The sequence below is a fragment of the Thalia democratica genome, chromosome 7 (genome assembly GCF_965202585.1).
Source record: "Thalia democratica chromosome 7, ktThaDemo2.hap1.1, whole genome shotgun sequence".
NCBI lineage: Eukaryota > Metazoa > Chordata > Thaliacea > Salpida > Salpidae > Thalia > Thalia democratica.
The window spans coordinates 42888075-42915193 of record NC_139171.1 but is presented as its reverse complement, the minus strand read 5'-3'; the positions used below and the strand labels follow the sequence as shown (position 1 = coordinate 42915193).

The window sequence follows — 27119 nt, the reverse complement described above, 5'->3', positions numbered from 1 at the left end:
CTTGCAAGAATTCATGAACCTCATCCTTCGCATTATATTTGAATTCAGTAGCAGACATTATTTTATGAAAGTTTTTTTTATTTATTTGATCTTTAAAAATACTTCTTGTTTAACCTGGTTTGTATTGTATTTAAGTAGTCTTTTTATATTAAAAATTCTTTTAAGTTATTTATTCTATAACAGGTTTGCATAATGCCTAATAAATATTAATTACGGTAGACTTTCTCTTGAGTTCGCACTTTTTACCTAAAAAAAGTGCAAAGTTATATTTTCTTAAGTTTAAGATAAAAAAAAGTCTATTACTAACTAAGTATCAATAAAACAAAAAAAAAGTAATATTTTATAGCTCATATAGATCTATTTTTTAAAGGAATGTTTGTTTTATGTTTTGGAGGATTTCATGTTTATTCATAACATTATTGCATATAACATATTGAAATTTGTCATTTTGTAAAAATAAATGATAATGCATTTTTGAATTCCCCTTTTTTCGATTTTGTTCAAAGTGCGAACTTAAGCGGAAGTCTACTGAAACTATTAGATGGTTTATGTTTTAAAAATGTTAATAGTTTTTTTTTGACCTGGTTAATTTTGTAGTTTATACTTGTCGTTTTACACTATACTAAAAGTTTTTAAAGCATAGTGATTAAAATATTTGTTTGAAAAATATTTATTTAATCTGTTTATTTAATAAATAAAAAAATCTTGATAACCATTAAAATTTTTATGTCAAAAAAAGATTTTTTTGGTTTTAAAAGAGTATAGATTTAAGGTCTTTATTTGAGATGACTTAACATTTTTCATCAAAAAGATTTTTAAACTCATTTTTATTTTCTAACTTGATTTATTATTGTTAAGAAAATCATATATTGAGGATTTTCAAACTATTAATACAACTGTTTTTTTATTTTATCTTAATTCAAAGTATCTTAGCAATTAGAATGTGTTGTTTATTTTAATATTTCAGCACTAGCTTTTAGTTTTTCACTATTTTTCTCTGATAAGTTATTATAGGCTAATAGCTAGAAAAAGAATAAACACAATTAAACAAGCCATCAAAAAGACTGCTACAGTTACAAAACAAAATTTTAACCTAATTAACAGTTTTTTTTTTAATTGATTACTATCTGTTCACAGAATTAACTGTAAAACATTTGATTTTTTTTTGAATTTAAATTAAGATAAAAAAATTTGTTAGAATTAAGGTTTAGTTTCCTTAAGGTTATTCCAAGTCAAATACACTATTTCATGGTATTCTACTACGCAACATATATTTTAAAATGCTTAAAATTAAAATTTTAACTTTACAGCTAACTTGCTTATAATATATCTTCGCATTGAAATTTATAATTTTACTGCATTAACTGAAGCTGTTGATGAAACTACTTTTCATGTGAGATAATCAATCAGTCGGTCAAACTTCCTCAAACTAGATCAGAAATTATGTTTTAATATTTATTTCATTATGTGTAAAATACACTGTTCATTCTTTTATAGTTTTTTAATCTCTGGTATAGTAATTTTAGAATATGCCTATTTATAAAAAAAATTAAGTACTTTGTGCGGCTTAAATAAGTTACTTAGTATTAACTACTAAATGTCCAAAATTCGTTATATGAGAGATTATTACAATGCCATGTTTCAGTTAAAATTTTAGATGGGTAACGTACGGTTCGGATTCAGTCAAATTTCGACCAGCTAATTAACTTGAAAACTACTCTCTGAAAAATAAATAAAATTAGTTTTTTGATACTTAATATTTTGAAATACGCTTTCAACTTGGGTATCAGTTCACAATAGTATTTCTTAGATCACAATAATACTAAACATTTTATTACAATTTCTCTCCAGTTTTTTATTTTCTTATACGTTATTTTTTTAAATTATGCAGCCCGCAATCTTATTTTTCAACGAGTTGAAACTAGAAAAGACTTTTTAGTAAATATGAATTGCTGACTACAAAAGTTGTCCACTACTAACCTAAAAGTTTTATTAGTTTTGAAACAATTCATATTTAAAAAGAATTGATTATAAGTTACTAAAGGATTTTTAATAATTAAGTATTTTTATATACTTTACTGGGCTTATAAGAAAATAGCTGTAGATTATTTTCTAAAGCCCTGTAAACTACTTTAAACATAGCCCAAAAGTGCGTGCATAAAAAGTACCGGACTGAATTAGATTTCAAACACAACTTTTTTGGCTTAAAATTTTGTGCTCAAGAGAAAAACTACTTTGTAAAATCGTGGGGGGCGTTTTTTTTCAAATTTCTGAAAAGGGGGCGATTTAGTAAAAAAGTTTGGGAAACCCTGGTCTAAACCTTACCCTAAATCCAATAATTTTACCAAAAAAAACTGCATGTATTTAAAGCAGTCAAATGTTTTAACACTATTAGCGCTACACACCCGGCTAACACTTTGAAGCCTTCCCTACAAAAGATTACTTTAATTTTAGTATAAACTAAGAATTAAATTAAAAGAAAGATAATAAAAAAAAATTAAAACAATAGTAACAATCTTTATAGGAATATACGAAATTCAATACTATTTAAAAGTTAGTATACTAAATAAACACAACTAATTATTAATTCAAATAAAAGTTTGAAGTCGATATTAATTATACACGTTTTTTACTAAAACTAACCTAAAAAATAAATTCAACTTAGATGGACGCTTTCGCAAACGCCTATAATCTAATAGTTATTAGCTATTACTGTTAAGAACCATAAAAAAGTGGACGACATTACTAAATAAAAAAAAAAATGATAAATTTCACTGTATTAGTAGAATAAAATAGCTAGTAATCTTAAAGGTCAGTCTGATTTTCATTGCTGAGTCAGTAAAAAAAAACTAATGTTAATTTTATGTATTTAAACTTTATTTTTTTACTAGTTTTAAATATGTTTGGGTAAGGTGGGTTAAGGGATAAAGATTTAAATTAAAAAAAAGGATTAAAAATGATTACAAAAAAGATATGCGAACCAAATTGACCTTTAAGTATAGTTTAAGTATAATTATTATTATTTTATCCTTATATCAGAATAAAACCAAAAATAATTCTGTGTACATATTAAATTTAAAAAAATTGTGTCAAAAACTGTTAAACTGCACTTGTAAATTACACTTATACGTTTTATATGATAGTATGAGGCTTACTGCAAATAATGCTTAATTTTTTTCTCATAGCTTATAAGAATTTTACTTAAAAATAATAAGGTTAACCTTAAATGCTAATGATTGTTACATGTGTGGAATTGTTTTTACTAATTAAATGTAAGTTTACTTAGTTATAGCAATATTATTCAGAGCACCATAATTTTTTTTTGATTCAGTCCAAATGTTGCTTCCATATATAAACAGCAAATCACCACTAACAGAGGTGATAATGCACGTCCAAAGCATTATAGGAGCTGGATACTCATTAATTTGAATTGCAATTAACATTGTGATTATTCTTGCTAGTAGCTGACTCATTTCAGTCCAAATCTTAGAATCCTTTAACACAAGTATATGAAGATGTTTTCTTGTGAACCAAAAAGAAATTCCACTCAATATACAGCACCAGTAAAACACTACTCGATTCAAATGAGGAAATTCATTGTACACATGCTAGAACAAGTTTATTAAATTAAGCTGCATTTTTAAATCTATATAGAATTATTTATAACCAGTAGTTATTACGGCCATCATCAACAGAGTTGAGATGTTTCGCGCGATCAATAATAATTAATAAACTTTACCGCAATATCAACAAGAACAGCATCCGAGACAATCTTACGACCGGTTTCGTCCTAATTAGGACTCATCAATTTGTCCTTATAAGGACGAAACCGGTCGTAGGATTGTCTCAGATGCAGTTCTTGTTGATCTTGCGGTAAAGTTCATTAATTATTATATAGAATTATAAAAGCTTTAAAAAAATTTTATACTTAGTCTTATAAAAAAATTCTGATTTTCTTAAATAAAACATAAAGGTTATTAGTAAGTAATTTTTTAACTATACTTTCTAACCTGGTGATGACCATAAATTAATGCAGCTATACCAAGAAAAAAAATTGTAGATACATCATGAAGGCATTCTCTTTCATTTGAGGTAAGACTTGCTTGTGGCAAATTTGAATGCTCATACCAAAACTGTAAACATTTTGAAGCACCAAAACAAACTGTATAAGCACTAAGCCAGTTCACTACCTGGAAAAATGTAAAATTGATTAGATGTAACCTTGACAAGATATTTCAAAAACTTTACTATTTTCTTTATTAAAAACTAATTAATACAAACTATTACAATGTATGTACGTACAAGAGCATAAAAATCATGTATGAAACAACTACATTTGATAATATAATACAAACAACATAAAACTGTTAGTGTTAAGTATTTTAATTAATTGAAGTAAAACAATTTCAAAAAACAAATTGTAAGACTTGAATAACATGATAATGAAAAAAATAATAAAGGGGTAAAAATAGTACTTCGATATTTAAAAAAAATAGCTTTCATTTGTATAAAAACACATTCAAAATAAAAGAACACTTTTTTATCTTATATAACTATTTAAACTGAGTATAGACAGCTTTAGTCTAAAAACTCGAACTACAATTTCAAAGAGTTATTAAAGAACAGAAAACAACATGTAACTGCTGACGAAACTCTATTAAATTCATTATCTATCTATAACGGAGTACCATGAGGTAGAGTAATCGGACCATTTTAATTTATAAAAATAGTTGACAATAAAGTTCGATAAGTACCCCCCAACACTCAAAAGAATTTAATTTTCTAAAAGTACTTACTACTTACGATTACAATTTTGAAAAGATATTATACTCCTACACCTCCTCCCTAAAATGTTTAAACGTTTTCTCAATTACGAAAATTTATGTATTCAAAAATGATTTCGACTACTTAATTTGAAAGATTGTGTTGTGTTTTCATGTAGTACTTATTACAACTATCATCTTACAATATGTTTTTACTCAAACTGTTCTGTTCTTTTTATGACTTAAAGAAACATCTGTCTCTTTAGTATTTGACTTTCGCGATTTTACTCCTCATGTGTCATCTGTTTAGGCGGCTCAGATTTTGATGCCTGAGTCCAACGTTGCACAATAAACAACAATAATTATAGTTAAAGAGTGTTTCATTAGTAACAATAATTTAAAATGCTAAAAATAAATCTATACTTAATTAAACCGTAACATCTCAGTAGCAACTTATGCACAGATGCTTCAATTTTTTTAACTTGATTGTTCTTTTTTTTTTGCAAAAGTTGGTAAACGTTGTACTAGTTACACTTATGTATTAGTATCACCCTTATTTGGGTACAACCTTTAAAGTTTACTAAAATCAGCTGTTGAAGCGGAAACAGCGATTTATCAACTTATTATGTCTAATATAGTTTAAAATTTAGAACAACTAAATAGGTTTTTTTTATAATAGTCTTTTTATTTGATCTTTTTGAAATAATAATTTTGTTCAACACTTTTATATCCAGAAATTAACTTCTTGTTTAACTCAAGACTTTTACTCAAGATGACTTTTTGTTTTAACACTGTTAACGAATAATTGATGAAAATTTAAAATCTCTAGCTCAAAAAACAAAACTGGACATAGACTTAAGTGATTTTAATTCGAGAAAATTGATGGCTATTCTTTTTCACGAAACTACTTTATCTCAAAAATATATAAACCTTTCGAACTTGTAACAAATGATTTACACTTAAAACTAAAACTATGAATAAAAACAAATATGTTTTGATTAGAATTCAAAAAAAACATAAGTTATAGTCATATACTAAAACCATATTACAGAATGTCTATCTTCGAGGCCAGTCAGAGTGAACAAAAAATTAAAACTAGACTTTTTTTTAATTTATGAAAACTTAGAGTTAGAGTATTTCTTTTCTGTTTTATGGTTACTAAAATATAGTTCAATGTTAAAGAGTTTGGATCATATTGTTTTTATATTCAAACCAAAACTTATAGTAGAATAAGATAAGATTTTCTTATTGAAATTTTTCAGTTAGTTGTAAATTAAAATAGCTTTAGTTATCAATGTACATGTTTTACCTCGATGCTACGATTAGCTGATATGATTAAGATGTCAGATTATCTAACTGATGTGCAATGTAAAAAACATTGTCCACTAGCAATACAGCTAGCACGCTTTTGGCACATGAAAGTTTAGACTTTGGTTATAATGTTTTTTGTCAATGTTTTATTTTTTTTTTTTTTTGATTTCACACTATATTAACTAAATAAATGTTTTACAAAAAACACTAGTAAAATATAGAAACTAAATTTATGCAATCAGTGTTGCCACAAAAATTTTGTAAATTTAGCTTGACTTTTACTCATCTCTTAGGTACTCACTTCCAGTTAAATACGCACTTTTAGTACGCAGATTTTTAAAAGTACAAATTTGAGTATGCATATCTAGACAAATACGCATTAATATTACGCACTTTTATTTAGTACATATATTTAGACCAAAATAAAATCTACCTCTCAAGTTTCTTTTTTATTAGACTAATAATTCGTAGCAGCCACAAACTTTTTATTGAGTAGCTGTTGTGTTTTGCTATGTTTTTGCTGTGTACTTCAGTATAAAATAACTGTAATAAGTACTTATTGGAATGAAAAAAAAAAAAGTTATATTTTTTCTGCACTATGGAAAGGTATTTTTACAGATCATCAATACTAAAATGCATCTAAAAACTGCTTGTTTAAATAGGGATGTTGTTCAACATATTTCTATAAAAATGTTGCAATTTTAGTGGATTTCATAAAGGATTTTTCATAATTTTTTATAATTTGAAGGCTTTAGAAAATAAGAAATTTTGTAAAATTTTAGAATACTTTAGTCTGGCTTTAAAAGACTTTTTATTAATTTTAAAGTTGCCACTCGTTTTTTCAAAAATTTCTCCCATAAGGAACCTATTGTTGACTCCGAATTTGACCAGCTATATCTCAAAAATTATTTTGAATTTTTTAAATTTGTAAAAAGCATCTTGTAGCTTAGTAAAAATTATATAAAATAAGATCAAATTGTAAAATAAGTGTTTTACCTCTCCTATGCCCTAAAACTACAAATAATATTCTTTGTCTTTAAGTTAAAGTTACTTATTGTTATAAAAAATATATAATTAAGATTAACTGTTCAATATATAGATATAATCGTTTGCAAACAAAAGATCCTAGTGAAATAACTTCACTGGAATATAAAAAAAAACAAATTATATAGTAATCTTCCTTTATTGTACCAACATATGTTTCTGTGTGTCAACGAATCAACACACTTTAACTGGGTTCTGTAAAAAATAATTACTGTAATGATAGAATAGAACCATAGAATAAAGTAGGTGTATACATGTTTTCATTAAAATTAAAATAAATTAATTTCTACAGATTTTTACAGGTTAATAGTTAATAATAGTTTAAATTAGTTATTAAGTCTAAATTAAGTAAAGTAACTAAAATACACAATAATATAATAATATAAACAAACCACTTACTATAATGGAAAGATGTTTGGGAAAGCAGTAAAGCGCTTTAATATGAAAAAAAGTGTGTAATCTATTTTGAATAAAAATGAAACAACAACCATAAAGACTAAATTAACTAACTTTACAATACAAATTAAATAGCTGTGTTAATGTTCATATATATTGTGACGTAATTATTGGATGTATTTTGTTCAATCATTTGCAATGGTAAAATAAATTTTAATTAGTTATTCTTTCCATTACAGTGAGTGGTTTTTTTGTATTATGATTTGTTGTTTTGTTGTGTATTTTAGTTCACTTTACTTAATTTAGACTTAATAATTACAAATATTATAAAGTTTTATAACAGTCGGATTTAACATTAAGTATTTTACCTATTATTAACTATTACCCTGTAAAAATCTGTAGAAATTATTTTATTTTAATTTTAATGAAAATATGTATACTTCTATTTTACTCTATGCTTCTATTCTTTCATTACAGTAATTATTTTTTTACAGAACCCAGTTGAAGTGTGTTGATTCGTTAGCACACAGAAACATATGTTGGTACAATAAAGGAAGATTACTGTATAATTCGTTTTTATTAAAATTAAGATTAGTATTTTTTAATTAACTTTATCAATGACACTATTTTGTTATTTTAAAAGAAGAAAAATTATTAAAAGTTCTGATTTATGTATAAAGTAAAACTTTTTTGATCATTAAAAACAATTTTTTTAATAACATTAAACCATAATAACATGTTAACAGTAAAAAATAATTAAATTTCTAAAAGTAAAACTACAACAAGTGAGAAAGTTTTAAGGATAGAGTTTTATGTCAAAATCTTTTAAACATATAAAAAAAATAATACATTTCTTATAAAAAGGCAACATATAGTTATTTGTCTTAACTAAAAAATATTGCTCAGTTTACTGAAATGCAAAGATCTTATTTAAATAAAGATGTGCAAATTAAATATTTCATTCACAACTGGGTTTCAGTGACAAAAAATTTTGACCTCTTCAAGTTAAAAAAAGGCAACATAACAATTTTTGTAAAAAGGCAACAAACTCAATAGTAGAACAGATTACTATTAAATAAAACTTTGAAATGGTCTACTTAAAAACTGTAGAAGATAGATTTATGATCGAGTAGTGTATTTTTACCAGTTTGCGTTTTCTAGAAAATATTTATTGTATGTACTACCAAGTTTTGAATACTGTATATTTTATAAGTTACTTATTGACCATTCAAGCTACTTTGAACTTTTAGAACTTGTTAAAGTTTCCTTTTAGAATTTTAAAAAATATACAAATTAAGACAAGTCGAAGAAAATACTTTCTCCCATTTTGCTAAAACATTCACACATAGACCATACATAAATACTGAAAACAAGCATTTTTTATGAAACAATAGTTAGTTTACTTTGGAGTTTTCAATGAACATTTAATAATAGTTAACCAACTTGAGTAGTTACATTATGTCCAGCATACCACACTATCAACATGAAAGTAACAAACTTCACTGACAAGCTAATCTGTAAAATCCAATTTGGTAGATGGCTATCAAATAATAACATAATAGTTTCACTAGCTGATTGAGCACCTAGAAATGCAGGAAGTGGCAACCTTGCTAAAGATATTGATCCAGTAAACAATGATGCTAAGTTCAATAGCATTGATGGAAAGAAGAAAAATATTTGAGGGACAGATACGGACTTCAAAGAATTTCCTGTTTAATTTGAATTGTTAAAGATTTTTAACATGACATAAATACTCAAATTTAAAACTCGTTTTATACTTAAAGTAGTTTTATTCTTAGTTAATATATTGACAAAAAAGTATATTTCAAACTACGTCCCTTACAATTTACAAAAGACTTTCTTGGTTTAGAAACAAATATTCTGAGTGTTTTTAAGGTCTAGTTTGAATTCAAATTTAATTTAAGTAAGTGCTATAAAACATAACTTATTGTAACAAAACACTTTAAGATGTTAAAAAGCTTAATTTCCATTTATAATTAAATAAAGGTACATTTAAATTTTAATAGTGGAGTGGCTTGGCTCATCTCTACATAATTGTAAATTCTGCTGAACACAACAAAGAATTTTTTAAGTTGCAATCTTTTTTTTTTTAAATAATAAATATTTAAAAATAGCTTAATCTTAAAATAAAAACCATTAAAAATTTAATTTTACTTTTTCCTTGGACCTTTATTATGTTAGACTTAATTATTAAACTACAAAGAGCATCATTGTAAATAAATCATCAAACCTTATGTATAAAAATATCTATAAAACATAATTAAATTCTAAAGCATTAAAACTGTAAAAATACCAACCAAGATGACTTTAGTATGTATATTACACAGAAATCTAAGACAGGATTCATTCAAATACATTTTTATTCAAACAAACAAATAAATTAGTTGCTAAGAAAAGTAGTTGATAAGAGTTAGGCGAAATCGATTTTATTTGTTTGTTTGAATAAAAATGTTTTTATAGATTCTTAGAATTTCTTAGATTCCTGTGTAATATATGTAGTACTAAAAAGTTATAATATGCATATCCATAATTGGGATTAAGAGTATTTATTTTTAAATTTATACATAAGTAATCGGTTAAAGGGCATAGGGGGTAAATACTTGTTTTTTACATAACTAATTAACCTACCATTTACTTCTTACGGCTTATTGAAATTCGAACTAACTTTTAAAATATAAGCAATCAAAGTAAGAGGGTTCAATAGGGTCTTTATGGAGGCAACGCAAACTAGACTATTTCACTAAAAATTTATTTCCTCCATGAGTTTTTGAGCAATAATTTGAATTTACAGCAATAATTAACTGTACAACTTTTGGAGTTTTAGTGAAAATTATTAAAATCGAATATCTAAGTAGTCAATAGCAACACCATTTTATTATGCAAACTTTTGTAATATAAAGTTGTATGACTTTCATTTTTGAAGAAAAAGCTAAAAATTTTATTAGAATAAATTTTGCATTGCATAGCTTTTTGACAAATGAAATCTTATATGAGCTGTATGTATACAATTTAGATGTATTTATTTCGTTCAATTTTTGCAACACTAAAAGTGTTAAAGAATACATACATGTCAAAATTATCACTTAGAAGTCCAAAACTAAAAAATAAATACTAAAAGCTAAGAAAGCAGGGCCTTTTTAAGCTGAAGAATTAAAGCAAAAGCAAGTTTTTTTGCACAAAAGTATACATTTTTGCAGATTTGCAGAAACGTACCAAGCTTCGTGCATGTTACTCATTAAAAAAAATATAAATACCACCAATTTATTTTATAAAACTTGAAAAAATTAGGTTCTTCAAATTAAATTTTTTTTCAAAGCAGTGTAAATGGTGACAAACAACAAATCTTGAATCATCACTAAAATCCTAAATTCCAGCCAATTATGATCAAGTTTTATAAGTAATAAAATTTAGACACTAAAAAAAGGAAACAGTTAATTTTATCCAGTCTAAATATTTCATCAAAATGAAGGCCTTGGAAACGCTTATTTTATGATATGTCTTCTAATTTTAAAATTGTACTGCATTGAAAACAATTTTTTTCCAGAAATTTACCAGGTCATTTAAAAATTTGAACCAACACATCTTCATAGCTGAACAATCTGTTAATAAAACTGCCAACACTATCTTTGTAAAAAACATTTGGAGTCTTAAAAAGTTTAAAGCTTAACAAACCATATGACATGAAGAATTTGCTAGCATTTTTTAGCACCAATAGACAAGATCAATATATAGATTTTTTTTAATTACTGAACAAACAACAGCCAGTGAAATCTCAACTACCAAAAGATTTAAGTACTAAATAAAAGTATAAAGTTTTAGGTCAATAACCTAGTAAAAAAAGAGTTGCAAAAAAACTTCTATATTTAAAATCTGTAAAAAACAACTTGTAGCTTAGTTTAAACTCTACAAAATTAGATCAGGTTGTGGAAAAAGTGGACAACCCACCTATATGCCCTTAATAAATAATATTAATGAGATCCCTAGTCATAATAAATAACTAGATAGAAAAGAACATGTTTTTCTACTTTAATGCAAGTTGTTTTCTTTGGTTGTCACTAAGCTAACATCTAAGTTATAAGTATGTAATAATTTCATAACATTAATTTGTTCTAAAATCTAGCTAAAACAATATTTCACAATATTTTTATAAGAACTATTAGTTTAATTTTTTTGTCAAAAACTGTTTCAAGTTGAAAAAATGTTTTCAATTTATCAAGTATTTATTTAGAAGCAAAAGTATAGTAATATGCAGATCAGACAAAATGGTAAATTAATTATTTTAAATTTCAATGACTACAACAAAATTATGAATCGAGAACTTGAAGTTTTCCACAAACTAAACAATCTAAATCAAACAAACATTACAATTAGTTTCCAAAATATTTGTAAAAGGCTAATGACTATATTATAAACTTACATAAATTAAATTGCATTGATGATAAGATCTAAAACACTCTGTTGGAACAAAATATAAAAATGGAATATACTCTAAAATTAAAAGAACAATAGCAAAAAACTTTCATCATAATGTACCAGCATAAGCTTACCCTCTTTTTAAAACACATAAAACAGAAAAATCAAAAATAAAAAACACACCAATTTACTAAATACCAACTAGATTAATTCAATCCGCAGGAATAATAACTACCTCAAAAATCACAAGCTTTTTGGAAATGCTAATAAAACCTATAAGTATAAAATTTTGTAAATATGAAATAAACAAATATTGCAAGGACAGTAAAAGCTATCTAGAAGATTTAGATAAATGGAAAAACAACTTATCTCAAGAATCACAAGCTTAAAAAAAGTCAATACGATTGAGAAGGCTTTGTGAATGTGATGACGATTATTTAGAAGCTCTAAATGTTTTGTAGGTTAAATGTTTAAATTCGTATTTTGCAAAGATTTAGTCATCGATATGATAGAAATTACAAATCAATTGCAAAAACGCTTTGGACCACCTAAAAACAACAGAAAACAAGTTATCTTTAAAGAAAACATTAGCATACGGACAACAAATTTTCCTAACTTATTAAAACTAACTAAAAAAGAAAAACAACTTAACCTAAACACAATGATCACATATAAACGACCAAACACACTAGCAACTTTACTTATCAATTATAAAATAATTGCTCATAAACTTAATGCTGATAAAGGTATTTCTTACCCATGTGGGAAATGTATGCTGTGCGATTGAAATGGTAATAAAGTAATGGTTAAAATCACTAATAGTTTGAAATAAAAAATTGGAAAATTAATTAAATTGAAAAAGAAATTAAATTGTAAAAATGTTGGGATCTATGCGGCAGAATGTATGGAGTGTAATGAGTATTATGTTGGACAGACAATAACATCCTTTCGCAAGGGTGGTGCTTGCATAGATATAATTGGAAAAACATGGATAAAAACAAGGTTAGCGATCGAGCTGCACTTAAACTACATTATAATAAAAACTATCCAACTATAATTAAAGAATTTGAAAAAATATTTCACAATAACTTTTTTTAATAGCTCAGAAGTTCAAACAGAATTAGATTTTTTGGAAAGCAAATGTACAAATAAAGACAAGCTAAAATTATAAGTTAAACCTTTTTCCAGATAAGCAATTAAATTAAAAAAATTTGAATTTTTTTTTTTAGTATACTTAAACTAATTTTTGTATATTAAAATTTTTGGGCCTTAACTTTTCCAAAATAATTTGAGTTCTCCTTCTTTATTTAAACCTTACTTTAAAAATTTCAATTAGTACGTAAAATACTTACTTTATCTCAAAAAAACTAATACAAGTGCTATAAAATGTTATTAATTTTTACTCAAAATTAAAGATGAATGTTACGTCACCATATTATATGTTTTCACTTTTTTATACTAAACTATAATGCTCTGTTCATAATTATAATATCTACTTAAAAATGACTTATCAAAACTAGTTGTAGATTTTTAAGCAAAAGTATTGCAGATTTCTTTTATAATTTTAGAAGTATAACTTCCAAAATAATTAATTAAGATTAAGAAAAAGAAATCCAATAGAAAAAAATACTGTGCTAGAAGGAAAGATTTAAGGTAATATCAAATTAATTTGTATTCAATTTATGGAAAAATTGGGTGGGTGTCACTTTTGCACAAGCATCACTTTTGCACAAGGGGACACTTTTGCACAAGGAGACACTATTGCACAGTCGTCACTTTTACATGCAGGGTAATCTTTTTATTGGTGTCATTTTTGCATGGGAAGACACACTTTTGCATGGCAACATTTTTTTACAATGACAATTTTTACGGCAGCATTGTTGCACAACTATACTTTTGCACAACGTCACATTTTTACAATAAAATTTTTGCACAGCAACATTTTTGCACAATGAATTTTTTGCACGGAACATGAAATTTGCATTTTGGTAAAAAGTTTTTTTTTTAGCTAGTACCAAATCTGTAACATAAAATGAAACAGAAAAATAAAATTTTATAAGGTACCTATATTAAAGGCAAATACTGAAAGATTTAAAATATTAAACAGTAAAAGTTAATGTTTGAAACAAATTAACAAAAACATAAAATATTTATAAACTTTATTTAATAAAAGTTATTTACAAAAGATTCATACCAGGGACAGAAAATTTAATTTATTTAGAAACTAGGATAAAAAACACTTCAAGTGTAAGTAAATTGTTCTAGTTTATTTTGAACATTAATATACTAATCAACAGCTATGCCTTTTAATATATTTTACTGTACGGTTACAAGTTTATTGTCCATATGATGGACCTAGGAATCAAAACCTAGACCACACAAACTGAAAAACACATAAATAAAAATAATAATAAATACTTTATTTATTAAAACAAAGATAAAACATAATTTGATATAAAATTTGTAGTTTTAACAAAAAAAGCAAAATTTTAACCACAAACTTATACTTATTTACGCTTTGATGTAGAACAATCAACATCAAATATTCTGCATTGACTAACAACAAAAATAAAAACCTAACGCTGCAATAGACTGGCCAGATGAATAATCATTAAATACATTGAAAATTGACTTATTATTAAATGAGTAAAGATGCTGCTAATAAAATTGAACTATAAACTAAGCTAAATATTAAAATTAAATCAACGGTTGATAAAATTACTTATAATTTTACTAACACAAATATAATTCAGAAAAATCTTTTAATTCTAATCAAAATTCTTTAAAATTTTTGCAAGAAACTAATTCATATGGTAGTTTGTTCCATATTTCAACTCACCAATAAAAAAAAAGAATTCTGCCAAGCCTTATTATTGAAATATTGCAGCAGTTGAAGACTAATATTGTATATAATTTTTGAACATAAGTTCAAACTTCCAAAAGTTTCTCTCTCATTGGCTTATCATAATCTTGCAACATTATAATAATGAAATAATCCAAGTTTAAATCTTGAAATATGCGCTATTTTATTGCTGTTTTTATTCTCACGCTAAATAAAAAATTAAAAATTAACATCAAGTAAAATTTGAACTACCTTAACATTTCATAAATTAAATAAATCTTTTTTTTTTTAATTTAACAATTGTTTAAAATTTAAATAAATTTAAAATATTTTTTTACAACTATATAATGCTAATTATAACATCAAGAGAGTATAAGTTAAAAATAATACTCAAGATTCGTGTTTTAAAGCCTTACTATATAAAGTTTATTGTTCTGTATAAAATTTAATGACATTGAGATGATTTTTATTTAAAATATTCAAAATTGTTTTTTATTAAAACTAGAAAATGTGTATTTGTCTAGTTTATTTTAATAAAGATTATAAATATGAATTAATGAATTATGGTACGTTAAAATATTGTTCTACGTAAAACTTCAAATAAAAACTTTTTATAAGAACTATATTTAAGCACTTACAAGGTCTTTGACCAAAATTTAATTTGTAAAATAAATTAATAAAAACTTTACACTAAAATTTCATTAAAAAACTACCACATTTTATTCATTCAAAACAACTTTTGTTTAATGCGAGCATTATATAAGTTGACAAAAAAAAAATTGCTTAATATAAAAAAATAAAAATTGGAAGAATGCATAAGTGAAGTTCCGTTCAAAATTGACTGATTGTTTAAAACTATGCAGTTCATAATTCTATCCATGAAAATATAACGCCGTGCAAAAGTGAAGCTTTGCAAAAATATTACCATGCAAAAGTTTTGACATGTAAAATGTTGCCGTGAAAAAATGACCCTGCGTGCAAAAGTGTCTCCTTGTGCAAAAGTGACGAAGTGCACAAGTGTCCCCTTGTGCAAAAGTGACCCTCCGTGCAAAATTTACACCGTGAAAAAGTGTCCCCTTGTGCTAAAGTGACGCTCGTGCAAAAGTGTCCCCTTGTGAAAAAGTGACCCTGCGTGCAAAAGTGTCCCCTTGTGCTAAAGTTACACTTGTGCAAAAGAGTCGCCATGCAAAAGTGTCCCCTCGTGCAAAACTGACCCTTCCTGCAAAAGTGACACTCCTGCAAAAGTGTCTTTGTGCAAAAGTGGCGCTCGTGCAAAAGTGACCCATTCCCCAAAAAATTATATTGGTAAAGCTTAAGAATAACTACTCAAAAACTGTTAGAGATAGATTTTAAGTTAAGTCAATTTTGTCTGCTTAGTTTGCGCCTCCCATGATGAGCATATTGAATTGTTTATCTTTGATCTCTTGTATCTCAAAGCTTAATTTGATTTCTTAAATTAAATTAAAGCAGCAAAAATTAACTCGTAGCTTAGTAATATATACAAAGTAATCAAATTAAACAATAACCATGCATAGAATAAGTGATACAAAGAGAAACTAATGTCTTCCAAGCTTGGAAAATAGTTGGATATTGAAAACCCAATGTTGTAAGAACATATTTGTTGCAGAACATTCCAATCAGAAAAAATAGAAAATAACATATTCTGTCATGTAATAAGATTTGCATATTTTCTGTAAAACATAATATTGTTAGTATTTTGAACATAAATAATTTTTATTTTTACCAGGGTTACTATCTTTGAAACAAAAATGAAAGCATAAGCAAGCAAAAACTAGCCTGAGTTTGTGAATATAATTGGAAATATTAACAATTATGTGCCAAAAACTAAAAAAATTACTTTTAATCAAGTCTAAGAGGGTAAAAATTAATAATATTAACCAATTGACTTAGTATTTAACAAACAATTTATTTAAAATCAAAAAATAATTGTGAGACTTCTATTCAAAATTCAAACTAGCCTAAGTATTGCAAAAAAATGCAAAGAAAACTGAGTTGGTCAATCAACCTGAAAAAGTTTTAAAGTAGAATAAGATTGTTAGAGTTAGCCAGGCTTTTTATAAAATATCAAATTAGCTTGAGTATGTGACATACCTGTGTACTTAGCTTTTACAACCAAGGCTAAAATAAACCAGATAAGTAATTTTTTCAAACTACATGTTACAACAGTTCTAAAAAATATTTAATAAATACGTCACAATATAATGTTCTAATATATTACCATAATATCGTGACGTAATTATTAGTAAATATTAAACATTAACAAACATTTAAGTATTATGAATTAGTATTTCTTCAACATTCATGTGAGTGGTTTATATTTTGATTTGTTAATTTATTTTGTTTTTTCACTTTACTTCATCATATTTTAGATTTAATAATTACATAAATGATGGGTATTGTGGGGGTCTAATATTTTATTTTACAAAAAATAACATTTGCTCTGCTTTGAAAGCTTAAGAGTATATACTATAAGACAGTTTTTACATAAAATAATCAATTAACTTTTGAGACATAACAAGTTTTGAAAAAAGTCTGATACAACTGAATGAAAATTAAAAAATTTCAAGGGCAATTTTCTATGAGTTTGAAAAAATACACTAAAAGTTTTGTTTTTTCTTTTTAAAGAAATTTAATTTAAATTCTTATGAATATACTTTTAAATATTACAAACAACCTGGAGGAAGCGGATTTGAAAAAAGTCAGTTAAAAAATAACTATGACCAAAATTTAAAAAAAATCAATTTTTATTCTTTAATTTTTGCAAAAACTAGAAAATCTGTTTTCTCCAAGTTGTTTAAAATTTATTTAGGATTACTCCAAAAAAGTTTTAAAAGCTCAAAAACTGAAGAAGGAGATATTTTTTCAGTGATTGAGTCTATTTTTGCCCTTTTAGTTTGTGCTTCCTATAGGGAATCTATTAATTGCTATAACTTTGATTGTCAGTTATAGCAAGTCACTTTGAATTTTAACAAGCATTAAAAAGTAACAAGTACCTAATCTAATTACATAAAAAATAAGACTGAATTTAAAAAAGTAATTAACTTGTCAACACACAGAAACATGTGTTAGTTTAAAAAATTATTGAATAGATTTTTTTCCAGTGCATTACTTATTCAAAAAATATAACAAAACACATTTCTTTTTTTTTTAATTATTTGAGTAATTTTGAGGTAAGTCTTATCAAAAATTGTATCTTACTAAATTATACTGTAGTTTAAAGTTTTAAAATATAAAATGACATAATAACCAAATGTAAAAATTAACTAAATGCTTATACTATAGAGCTTTGCTGTAGTAATAAAACTTGTTAGACTAAAATAAACCAGTGATAAAAATGAAAATAAAACAACACTTTTAAATAATTTTTACAAAAAACTAATTACTTTAAAATTACTTAATAAAAGGATTTAAAAAGTCTAGTTTGGTATACAAACTTTTTTGCTTACATAAACTGGGCCTTAAAGATTGAATACATAAGGCTTCCAGAATATGTAGCTGAAATAAGTTTTCCACTCTCACTAAAACTGAAAAGTTCTCTTTTTTATAATTTCTCGCACACTCATGATTGTCCAACAAGTGTTGCCCAATTGCCAGAAGTAATTTTTCATGGAGGAGGGTAGACTGTGTAGAACCTGCACTGTAAAATTAAAACTTTAAATGTGTTTTTTTACTCATTTGCATAATTCTGAGTTCAAATTGAAAAGAAATTATTATATGGTCTCACTCAACTCAACTTAAACATTTATGTATCTAGGAAAAGTTTTAAATACGTCTTTAGGTCTTGTTAATATCTACAAGCTATTTTTTTATTTAATTTATTTTGACATATAGCTAAGACAATTTTTGAAAGATATCAATAAAAGTAGTTATTTATTATCTCTAAAAAAGTTGAAGAAAAATGGCTTGTTCAACAGACTGTTTTTGATATGCGTAGTTTTAATTTTGTAAATATGTATTACTTTCTGAGTTATGGTCACTTAAATATTTTTCTAAGAGTTTGAATTGTTGGAATTTAAACTTTCATGTAACCATTCTTTATCAGTACACTCTTTATTACTATAAACAGATATTTAAATAACATCATCAACAAAATTCTTCTGATAACCATTTATTATGAACTTTTCTTTCAAGTTTGTGATATCTTGTTTGCATATATTTTTACTAGGGGCAAATGTAGTCTATGAACACAAGTGTTCTAAAGATAAGATAATCAAACTTTCTACCTTTAAAAAATAAGCTTATTGGATTTACTTAGAGGCCACTAGAGGAAAAAGTTAAAAAACATTTAATAGGAAAATTATCATTATCAGACCACATTTTTAATTGTAACAATTGTAAAAGTAAAAAAACAGCTGTTACCAATTTTCATATTTTAAACGAATTTAGAAATAAACGCTCTAATCCAACTTTAAACAAACAATTCACAAAACCGGATATTACCCACACATTAAAAACTTTGGAATAAATACTTTCTAATGTTTATAAATGCTTATTTACCTTAACTTTATTGTAGGTCTTGTAACTTTACTGTAGCATGTAAGGGAATTACCTAAACAGTAACAGTCTTTAAATAAGGGAATTCTAGTTCAAATGAAGTATATTTTGCTAAAACTTGCATAGATCATATTCTACATAAAAATTATTTAAACGAATAAAAAGCTACTTATAGTATAATAATAACAATATTAGTCTACTTAATTAGTTAAAATTTTTAAATCTAATATAGTTGTTTTTAATAGCCACAAACAAGAAACAAATTCTACAAAAATTAGGAATTCTGGAATAAGGCTAAATAGTACAAAATATTAACAGTAGGAAAAAAAAATGTTATGTGGCATTTATTCATATATAAATATGATTATTTAAACAAAAAAAATTATTTTTTTTTTGTAATTCGAGTAAAAATTGATAAAACTTTATTTTTAAGGGGCCCCACACACTAAAAGTTAAACCCCAACCCAATGGATTTTTTTTAATTGAGACAAATGACTGTTCTCTAGAATACAAAGAATAATTAATTAAACAGCTAGTAAGATAAGGAAAATTATTGGGTCAAAAGTTTGGACGTTTTTTAATAATTCTCAAAAACTTTACCAAGCCAACTTCACACTCGTTGTTTAAGCTTATAGCAAACGAGTCTTTTGTAGATTGAAAACAAATCCCCTACTATAGTAAGTAAATTAAAACTACTATAGCAGGGACATAACTTCAAGTGTATATTTAGTAAACTTAAACTAAACTATCATAGATAGAAAAATAAATTATCTTTGGAAAAATCAACAAAATTATCAACATTTTTAACTATTTTCTTTATAAAATAAAAACATTCTTTATTTTTTAACATTTTTTGTTAAAAGTTACTGATAAAAATTCCTTCTGGAAATTTTTCTTGAATTTTAGTATTAAATTCAGTGAAATTGTTTGCCAATTTTAAATTTTAAACAAAATATTTAGATAAACATAGCTTTACTATAATTTTCTTATAAATCATAGCTAAAAATAGACTAATTTACATATCAAAACAAAAGCAAATAAATACAAATTGTGGTACAGAAGAAAAATGTTATGAGATGAGGTTAAAAAATTCTTGTGAATCTAACGGGGTTATCCCTAATATTTTTGGCTATGCCCGTTTAATAACCCGTTTGCGATGGGTCAAATATGCACGAAGACACTTGTGTACAAAGGGTCATATGCACGAAGGTACACTTTTGCTTAGCACGGAGGTCGGAATGTCACTTTTGCACGATAGGTTATTTTCTCACGAGAGTAAAGAGAATATAAAAATAAAACTAGAAAATATAAGTTACCGACCGAGGGTAAGGATTAGGGCCTAAGGGTAACAGTGATAGTAAAAATTAAAAATAAAATTAACTGACAAAAACTGTTAAAAAAGTATATAAATAATTAAAATAAATTAACTTAAAAAAACAAACAAAAAAAGTTATCGACCTAAAGTTGGGTAGGGGTAAAGTGATAAAAAAAGTAATAATAATAAAATTATTAAAAAAATATATAAATAAACAAGTTACCGACATGAAAGTAATGGTTAGGGGTAACAGTGATCGTGGAAATCACAAGAAAATTAAAAATTTCAATCAAAATAAAACTAATAAAAAAATTAAATAACTTAGGAGAATTTTCAACCCGTGCAAAAGTATCTTCGTGCACAAGTGACGCCATGCAAAAGTTTCTTTGTGCATAAGTGACCCTTTGTGCATATACACCTGTAAACACACATATACACTGACTTTAGGTTCATTTTTTTCTTACAGAATTACTTTTTACAAAGCTCCGATGAAGTGTGTTCACTTATTAACACACAGAAACATATGTTAATTCGATAAAAAAAGAGTACTGTGAAAATTTGTTATTGTAAAAATAGTAAAAAAAACAGACCCTAGGGTAACAGTGGTAATAAATGATTAAAAGAAAATTAAATAGATAAATATAGAAACAAATAAAAACAAAAAAAAACTTATAAAAAAACGATTAAGGATAAGGGTTAGTGGTAACAGTAATAGTAAAAAAATTAAAAACTATATAAAACAGTTATCAAAGGTTTTATGAAAAGTTTTGGTCGATAGTGCTCGACAAATTAAATTGGAGCTAAATATTACAATTATATATATATATAATTTAATAATATATAAGTAAGAAGAAAACTAAGTTACTGACTAATGGGTAAGGGTTGGAGATAACACTGATAGTTAAAAAAAAAAAAGAAATAACTATAAAAAAATAACAAAGAAAAGAAATTATTGTTTAAGGGTAAGGATTAAGAGTAACAGTGATAAAGAGAAAAAAAGTAATTAAACATAAAAACAGATAAATAAATAGATCGTGCAAAAGTTTCTTAGTACAAATATAACCCTTCGTGTAAAAGTACCCCTTTAAGCCTATTATCCCGTCTTATTGAGTTAAGTTCTTAAAACTAGACTACTATGGCTAAATATCTATGAGTCAATATTTTGCCATACTAACTACTCAGTTGTTCATGTTGGGCATTGATGTGAAATTATACTCCTTTCTCTTCAATCGTACATATTTGATGCATGCAGTGGAATTGTGTTTAAAAACTTTTTCAATTCCTTAAATTTATTTGAGATCTTTCGTAGTAAGTCTTATCAAAAATATATCTTACTAAATTAACTGAATTGAAATAAGATTATAATGTAGTTTAAAGTTTTAAAATATAAAATGACGTAATAGTCGAATGTAAAAAATAACTAAATGCTACAGTTCTACACTCAACAGTATAAGCATTTAGGGGTAAGACTTTTTTTGAATAGTTGTTTTTCGAGCTATATTGGGTACTTTTTTATGTGTATAATTGTAGCAATTTTGCAAAAATGTCTCCAATATTTTGATGACGTATGAAATGACGTATGACGTGATGAAAATTCTATCTCTATAATTTTGTTAACATAGGGAAATGTTTAGTATTATTTTATTATTTTATTTCAGATATAATTATTTTCATATTTAGAAAAAATAAACAAAGTGAATTTATCATAGGCCTAGACAGCAATTTTGTTTTGTTTACAAAGTTTAAGCTTCAAAACTACCCAAAGTAAAGTTAATGACGTCATCAAAATATTGGGTACTTCTTTTGCAAAATTGCTGCAATTAAAAGTACCCAAAATTTAAAACTACCCATAAAAAGTCCTACCGACAATTTTTGATAAGATTCACTACGAAAGATCTCAAATAACTTTTAGGAAAAAAATGAAATGTGTTTTGTGATATCTTTAAAATTTATATTTAGAATTCTACTCGATATTTTTTGATTTACAAAGGCAAAAAAAAGGTTTTGTATTTATAGAGTGCCGTGTGCAAGCCAGTTGAGTATGTAAGCTTGTAATAATGCAGAGACACCTGCAGATTCCAACATGCCGAGACACATGCAACTGTCAACATGTCAAACCACTTGCAAAAGAGAGAGTAAAAGTGTATATAAACGATCAAGCACATCGACAAACAGGTAATTATACCTCAACTACCCTACGGAGCGGACCTAGGCCGCTTCAACGGGCGACTCTTCCTTCCTGGAAATAGTTGCAGCTTTTTACGTGAGACTTCGAGGCCGGAGACTTGAATGGCAGTACGATATAAAATAGTTGGCTTGAGACTGCGAGGCCGCAGAGGTTAACTATAGAACGATATAAAACAGCTTACGTGAGACTTCGAGGCCGAAGACGTAGGCTGTGGTACGATTTTAAAAGGTTAACGTGAGACTATCAGGCCGCAGACGGGAACTATAGAACGATAGGAAGCAATTTTGATAGAATTTATACGTTAAGAAATATCGTCTTTTCAATCTTTATCGATGTTGAAATTCGTATAACATTAATGTAAAGAAAACTCAAGCGTCGCGCACCATTTTGTATCATTTGTTCGTTGAAAGCAATAAATTGTACTTAGTTTTCGTTGTTCATTTTATAACTAAACTAGGTTGCCATACCTATTTATACTCGTTAAAGTTAGAAACAAAATAATATCCTTTTAATTACTTATAAATAAATACGATTATCAATATTCAGGATGCAAGACTATTCAAATTCGAACAAATCTATTTCTAAAACAAAAATTTAAAGGGCAAAAACTCAGTAAGTAATGTACATTTGTATAAAATAAAATATAACATGTATGTAGGTTTTATTAATATTTATAAGCCATTTTCACTTTTTTGAAAAACTCCAATTTTTTTCGAAATATAGCTAAAATAAGTTAGTAACAAGCGTTATCTTAGCTCGACTAGCATTTTTTGCAATTTTTAAAAAATTTCCAAACTTTAAATCCAATTTTTTTTCTTATCTTTAGTGCTAACTAATGTTTTTTTAATTCTAGAGAACACTACTTTGCCTTTAATTTTTAAAGAAATCCATAGTATTGGGGTTTGACTTTTTGAGTGGGGCCCCTTAGGAAAATTTTTTTTTTGAATAATTTTACTTCAACCGATGTTTTAGCCAGAAAGTATTATTATTATTTTTATTTTTTGATACTCTTACTTTGTTGTGTTTTCAAGGGTTGTTGTTTTTTTTTTCAACCTTCTAATATTTCAGTAATATACACAATTATGCCCGATTGTAAATTTCAAACACCCTTAATTTTTTAATGGTCACTGTAGCAAAAAAAAAAACTTTATTTAATACACTTGATAGTTACTTCTTTAAATGGTTTAAGCGTTTTTTAATATAAACTGTTTTTATGTAAGACTGTAACCCAGGGGTCGGCAAACTGCGGCCCGCGGGCCAAATGTGGCCCTTTAATTCAAAATATGCGGCCCGCGAGCTCCTTTTTAGCAAAAAATAAAATTTTATAAACAATAAAAATAAAGATTTTGTAATAAAAACTTTAAGTTAGGCTTTGAATTCAATAAATGAGATTTATTAGTGCTCTTACATTGCTTAATTTATCATATTTTTGATCTAAAATAGTATTTTTATACTGATTATTGAACTTTATTGAAACAAATTCGGCCCTCGAAGATTTTTTTCAAAATAGTGCGGCCCGCGAGCAATTTTTCCTAGGAAAAATGGCCCGCGAGCTACACAAGGCTGCCGACCCATGCTGTAACCAAATGTATATTTTTTTGTTTTTAAATGACCACCAGGGGGCGTTAGACGATTGCTCATCAAATCAACACACAATAAAACTTAAAATATGTTTGTTATTGCGTTCAGTTAAGCCAAGGTTTCCCAAACTCATTTACTAAATCGCCCCCTTTTCAGTAACTTGAAAAAAAATCGCCCCCACGATTTTACAAAGTAGTTTTTCTTTTGAGTACAAACTTTTGAGCTGAAAAAAGTTGTGTACGAAATGTAATTTAGTCTTGTACTTCTTATGCACGCACTTTTGTGTTCAAAGTAGTTTAAAGGGCTTGAGAAAATAATTTACAGTTATTTTCTTAGAAGCCCAGTAAAGTGTATCAAAATACTTAATTATTAAAAAGCCTTGAGTAATCTGTAATCAATCCTGTTTAAATATGGTCTGTTTTAAAACTATTGAAACTTTTACGTCAGTGGTGGACAACTTTTGTAGTCAGCAATTCATATTTACTAAAAAATATTTTCTATTTTCAACTCGTTAGAAAATGTAATTGCGGGCTGCATGATTTAGAAAATTACAAATAAGAGAATTAAAAAACTCAAGGGAAATTGTAATAAAATGATTTATTATTATTGTGATATAGGAAATACTTTTGTGAACTGATAACGAAATGAAAGCGTATATCAAAATATTAAATATCAAAAAACTAAATTTTGTTTATTTTGCACAAGTAGTTTTCAATTTACTTAGCGGGTCAGAATTCGACTGGATCTGCGACTGGATCTGAGCCGTACGTTACCCACCTGAAATCTTAACTTAAACCTGACATTTTAATAATATCTCATATAAAAAATTTCGGAAATTTAGAAGTTAATACTAAGTAACTTATTTAAGCCGCACAAACTACTTAAATTACTTTATAAATAGGCTTTTTTAAAATATCTATACCAGAGATTAAAAAACTATAAAAGAATTAACAGTTTAGTTTACACATAATGAAATAAATATTAAAACATTATTTCTGATCTATTTAAAGGAAGTTTGACCGACTGGTTGATTATCTCACATGAAAAGTGGTTTCATCAACAGCTTCAGTTAATGCAGTAAATTTACTAATTTCAATGCTAAGATATATTGTAAGCAAGTTAGTTGTAAAGTTAAAAATTTAATTTTTAACTTCTTAAACTATTTTTTCGTAGTAGAATACCATGAAACAGCATTTGATTTGGAATAATCTTTAGGGAACTAAACCTTAATTCTAACATTTTTTTCCTCTTTTGAAATTCAAAAAAAAAATCCAATGTTTTACAGTTAATTCTGTGAACAGAAAGTAATCAATTAAAAAAAACTTTTAAATAGGTTTAAATTTTGTTTTGTAACTGTAGCAGTTTTTTTGATGGCTTATTTAATTCTGTTTAAAAAGTTTTTTTTTCTAGCTTTTAGCCTACAATAATTTAACAGAGGAAAATAGTGAAAAACTAAAAGCTAGTGTTGAAGTATTAAAATACACTAAGTATATTCTAATTGCTAACACATGTTGAATTCAGATAAAACAAAAAACAGTTGTATTAATAGTTTAAAACTCCTTATACTATAATAAACTTTTGAACAATAGTAAATCAAGTTAGAAAATAAAATAATGTTTAAGAAACTTTTAAATGAAAAAGTAGAAGTCATTTCAAATAGAGACTTCAAATTTATACTCTTTTAAAACCAAAAAAATCTTTTTAGAAATAAAAACTTTAATGGTTGTCAAAATATTACAATCAGATAATAGCTTTATAGTGATATAAGTTGTATACATATTAAACTAGTAATAACAAAAATCTGTCAAATAAAGGTCTTTTAAACAAATATTTTAATCACTATGCTATAAAAACTTTTAGTGTAATGTAAAACAACGAATATCAACTATAAAATTAACGAGGTCAAAATAAAATTATTAAAATCTTTAAAACATAAACCATTTAATAAATATAGTAGACTTCCGCTTGAGTTCGCACTTTGAAAAAAATCAAAAAGTGCAAACTCAAAAAATTATTACCATATTTTTTTTTACAAAATGACAAATTTCAATATGTTATATGCAATGATGTTATGAATAAACATGAAATCCACTAAAACATAAAACAAACTTTCATTAAAAAAAAAGATCTATATAAGCTATTAAATGTTATACATATTTTGTTTTATTAATGTTTAGTTAGTAATAGACTTTACTTAGTTAAATTTAAGAAAATATAAATTTGCACTTTTTTTTGGGTAAAAAGTGCGAACTCAAGAGGAAGTCTACCGTAAATAAAATTTATTAGGAATTATGCATACCTGTTGTAGAATAAATAGCTTAATAAAGTTGTTATTATAAAAAGACTACTTAAATACAATACAAACCAGGTTAAATAAGAAATACTTCAAAAGATCAAATAAAATTTAAAAACATCCATAAAATAATGTCTGCTACTGAAGTCTAATATAATGTGAAGGATGAGGAATATGACTGCTTGCAAGTTTTTCTAATCTGATTCTTAATTAGTAAAATAGAGCCTTAAGTCACCTCCTTTATAAATATCTAGATTAGACCTTTTGCTCAAGATGTTGATAACTGAACTTAAAGCTTTCTCAACAACATAGCTAGAAGGAAAAGCTATAAACAACAACCTAAATTCCTCTCAAATGATTGGATACTTTTGCCTTAGTTTTTGTTGAATCCAAAAGCTTTCATATCGTTCTTTGGAAGAATTTACTTTAAGTTTAAG

At 25.9% G+C, this 27119-nt stretch overlaps 1 protein-coding gene across 1 annotated transcript; it reads right to left on the bottom strand.

The window, feature by feature from the left end:
* Positions 1–2816: 2816 nt before the first annotated feature.
* LOC145840404 (UDP-N-acetylglucosamine transporter SLC35D4 homolog) lies at positions 2817–19289 on the bottom strand. Its single transcript, XM_082947656.1, has 5 exons — positions 18258–19289; positions 16317–16481; positions 8958–9223; positions 4011–4190; positions 2817–3608 (listed from the first exon to the last, which is right to left on the bottom strand). The coding sequence occupies exons 2-5, from the start codon at positions 16474–16476 to the stop codon at positions 3279–3281; spliced, it is 936 nt and encodes a 311-aa protein (XP_082803782.1). The 5' UTR covers positions 16477–16481; positions 18258–19289; the 3' UTR covers positions 2817–3278.
* Positions 19290–27119: the final 7830 nt, after the last annotated feature.